The sequence below is a fragment of the Carlito syrichta genome, unplaced genomic scaffold (genome assembly GCF_000164805.1).
Source record: "Carlito syrichta isolate Samal-C Ts95f unplaced genomic scaffold, Tarsius_syrichta-2.0.1 Scaffold315400, whole genome shotgun sequence".
Classification (NCBI taxonomy): domain Eukaryota; kingdom Metazoa; phylum Chordata; class Mammalia; order Primates; family Tarsiidae; genus Carlito; species Carlito syrichta.
Window position 1 is genome coordinate 1,143,145 of NW_007259496.1, and position 2,317 is coordinate 1,145,461.

Consider the following 2,317-nt stretch of genomic DNA (forward strand, 5'->3'; position numbering starts at 1 on the left):
CTCCGACTCAAAAAAAAAAAAAAAGAAAAGGAAAAAAATTACCATATCAGCCACACCATAAGAGGAGAAGTCATCCCAAAGAGCACCAAACTATCTTAGCACATGTCCAAGCAGGAAAAACTTTTGGCTGGGCACAGTAGCTCATACCTGTAATCTCAGTACTTTGGAAGGTCGAGGCAGGAGGATTGCTTGAGCCTAGGAGTTGGAGACCATACTGGGTAACATAGCAAGACCTCATTTCTACAGAAAACATTAAAAAATCAGCCAGGCGTGGTGGCACATGCTTGTAGTCCCTGTACTCTGGAGGCTCAGGAGCCCAAGAGGTTGAGGTTGAGGTAACCTGTGATTCTACCACTGCACTCCAACCTGGGTGACAGAGTGAGATCCTGCCTCAAAAATAAGAAGGGAATGGGAGGGGAGGGGAGGAGAGGAAAGAAGGAGGGAGGGAAGAGGGAGAGAGGGAGTGGGAGAGAGTGTGGGAGAGAAAGAAAAGACTATGCTTTCTCCATCAAGTTGTCTTGGCCCTTGTCAAAAATCAATTGGCCAGCCAGGCATGGTGGCTCACATCTGTAATTCCAGCACTTTGGGAGGTAGAGGCAAGAGGATGGCCTGAGTCCACGGGTTCGAGACCAGACTGGGCAACTTGGCAAGACCTTGACTCTACAATAAATAAAAAAATTAGCCAGGCACGATGGCACAGGTGTCATGTAGTTCCAACTACTTGCAAGGCTGAGGCAGAAGGATTGCCTGAGCCCAGCATGTTGGGGCTGCTGTGGCTGTGAGCATGCCACTGTCCTCCAGCCTGGGTAACAGAGTGAGACTCCATCTCAAAAAAAACGTCGGTTGACCACAGACATATGATTTATTTCTGGGCACTCAATTCTCAATTCTATACCTTTAGTCTGTATGTCTATTCTTATACCAGTATCACACTGTTCTGATTATTATCACTTTGTAATAAGTTTTAAAATCAGGAAGCTTTTCAACTTTGTTTTTCTTTTTCAAGATTGTTTTTTCTAATACAGGTTCCTTGTCTTTCCATATGAATTTTAAGATCAATTTCTGCAAAAATTGCCTGCTGAGATTTCAACAGGGATTGCACTGAATCTTTAGATCAATTTGGGGTTTCTTGCCATTTTTGCAGTATTAAGTCTTCTCATTTAAACATGAGATGTTTTCTTTACTTTCGTAATGATTTTATGGTGTCTACAAGAAAAAGTCTAAACTATGCTACCTGAATTTTGCCTTATCTTTTAATTTGAGTCCATATAAGGTACTTTGACCACACACATTCTTCACTTTGGGCGTGCCAATTATTCCTATGTCCTGGAAACAGAATAGGCCCTCACCAAAGTTTGAACTCAAGAGAAAAATAATTATGCATCCCAAGCATCAAACTCAATGCCTATGAAGGTATCTTCTCAGTAAAAATTTGCTCAATGGCCGGGCTTAGTGGCTCAGCCTGCAATCCCATGCTTTGGGAGGCCAAGGTGAGTGGATTGCCTGAGCCCGCGGGTTCGAGACCCGCCTGGGCAACTTGGCGAGACCTCATCTCTACAATAAATCAAAAAAAGAGAAAAATCAACCGGGCGTGGTAGCACATGCCTGTAGTTCCAGCTACTTGGAAGGCTGAGGCGGACGGATCACCGGAGCCCAGCAGGTCGAGGCTGCGGTGGCCAGAAGTGGCCACTGCATCTCCAGTCTGGGCGACAGAGTGAGACTCCAACTCAAAAAAAAAAAAAGAAAAAAAGAAATAGAAAAAATAATTTTCCCCAAGTCACTCTCTAATTCCCAGTTCCTTGGCTTCCTCTGAACATCCATGGCACGTGATGTCCACATTTTTGTACCTAATAAGCCATGTATTTTTAATTTGCGTTCCCCCTATGAAAATGAAAATGCCTTAAGAGTCAAACGCATGGTAAATGTTCAACCCATATTCATTGTACTGAACTTTGCATTGTCATACATTTCATCCATGGGGACTAACATTACCCTTTTCTTCCTCCCCAGGTGATGTTCTGGTGTTCCTGGATAGCCACTGTGAAGTGAACACAGTATGGCTGGAGCCTTTGCTGAAAGCCATTGCCAAGGACCCCAAAATGGTGGTGTGCCCACTGATAGATGTCATTGACCACATAACTCTGGAGTATAAGCCCTTCCCCCTCGTAAGGGGAATTTTTGACTGGAAACTACAGTTTAAATGGGATCGTATTTTCTCTTATGAGATGGACGGGTCAGAAGGACCTTCTAAACCAATCCGGTGAGATTTCTTTTGCTTTGGGGAAAATAGCATATGTGCTAAAAAAAAAAAAAAAAA

At 43.6% G+C, this 2,317-nt stretch overlaps 1 protein-coding gene across 1 annotated transcript in view; it reads left to right on the forward strand.

Moving 5' to 3' along the window:
• GALNTL5 (polypeptide N-acetylgalactosaminyltransferase like 5) overlaps positions 1-2,260 on the forward strand; it is a gene marked incomplete at its 3' end in the record, with an annotated part of 24,116 nt that extends 21,856 nt beyond the window's left edge. The window contains exon 5 of the mRNA XM_008072715.1: positions 2,011-2,260. Coding sequence (XP_008070906.1) covers positions 2,011-2,260 — 250 coding nt within the window. The remainder of the gene's footprint in view (positions 1-2,010) is intronic.
• Between the last annotated feature and the right edge of the window lie 57 nt (positions 2,261-2,317).